The 898-nt window shown below is 53.5% G+C and overlaps 1 protein-coding gene across 1 annotated transcript in view; it reads right to left on the bottom strand.

Annotated features, from left to right (window-relative positions):
• Window positions 1–348: 348 nt before the first annotated feature.
• The window catches only part of EAH_00066530 (hypothetical protein, conserved), a gene marked incomplete at both ends in the record, with an annotated part of 1,726 nt that continues 1,176 nt past the window's right edge, over window positions 349–898 (bottom strand). The window contains one exon of the mRNA XM_013396353.1: window positions 349–399. Within this exon, the coding sequence (XP_013251807.1) occupies window positions 349–399 (51 nt within the window). The remainder of the gene's footprint in view (window positions 400–898) is intronic.

The following is an 898-nucleotide window of genomic DNA, read 5'->3' as shown; positions in this document are numbered from 1 at the left end:
TGCGGCTGGGACATAGGGTTTAAGGGGGCCCCCAGAAGGCTTCCTCTAAACCCTAGGGCCCTTACTTTGGGGGCCCCCTATTATTAACCTGGGCTCTGTACACCCCACCCAAACACTGTGGGCTCCAGTCTGTCTTAACTTCAGTGTTGCATTCAAAATATAAGTAAATCAGGGGCCCCCCAAACACCAAAAGGGGGCCCCCTGCATACTCAGGGGGCCCCATGGGGGGGCCCCCGCGTACCAGGGGCCCAAGGGGCCACAGGGGGGCCCCAATGTACATGCGGGCCCAAGGGGCCCCTGGGGGGGCCCCGGCGTTCATAGGGGCCCCTGAGGGGGCCCCCGTAGAGGTTAGAGGGCCCCCATAAACTCCTCCAGTGCCTCTTCTGCTGATTCTCGGGTCTGCAAGCACAAACCCAAATAACATACCTAAACCCTAGACCCTAAAAACAAAGGCAAACCCTCTGGGAGCCCCCCTATGGCCCTCTAGGGTTTAGGGTCTAGGGTTTAGGGTTTAGGGTACCCGAGTATATAGCGCTGCTATGGCGTGAAGAATTGTTAGGAAGGTGGGGCGTCTGTTGCCTCTTCGCCTGCAGCACTTCTTAATGAGGACCTGTAAATAAATAAATAAATAAATAAATAAAATATTAATATAAAATAAATATTAAACTAGTACTGAAGATAATAGAGAAGGCGAGACAAAGATATGCACCACAAAACAAAAAAAGATATTCTTATCTTCGCTGCAGCAACCGGCAGACACTGCAGCAGCAGCAGCAGCAGCAGCAGCTGCTGCTGCTGCTGCAGCAAGGCAAGCAGCAGCAGCTGAAGCAAGACCAAAAGCAACTGCAGCAGCACCACCACCAGAAGCAAGAACAGCAGCCGCACCCGTAGCAGCAGC

This window comes from Eimeria acervulina, genomic scaffold, assembly GCF_000499425.1.
Source record: "Eimeria acervulina Houghton genomic scaffold, Eah_scaff2450, whole genome shotgun sequence".
NCBI classification, from domain to species: Eukaryota; Apicomplexa; class Conoidasida; order Eucoccidiorida; family Eimeriidae; genus Eimeria; species Eimeria acervulina.
Note: the sequence above shows the minus strand (reverse complement) of the source record. Positions and strands in the feature narration are given on the sequence as shown.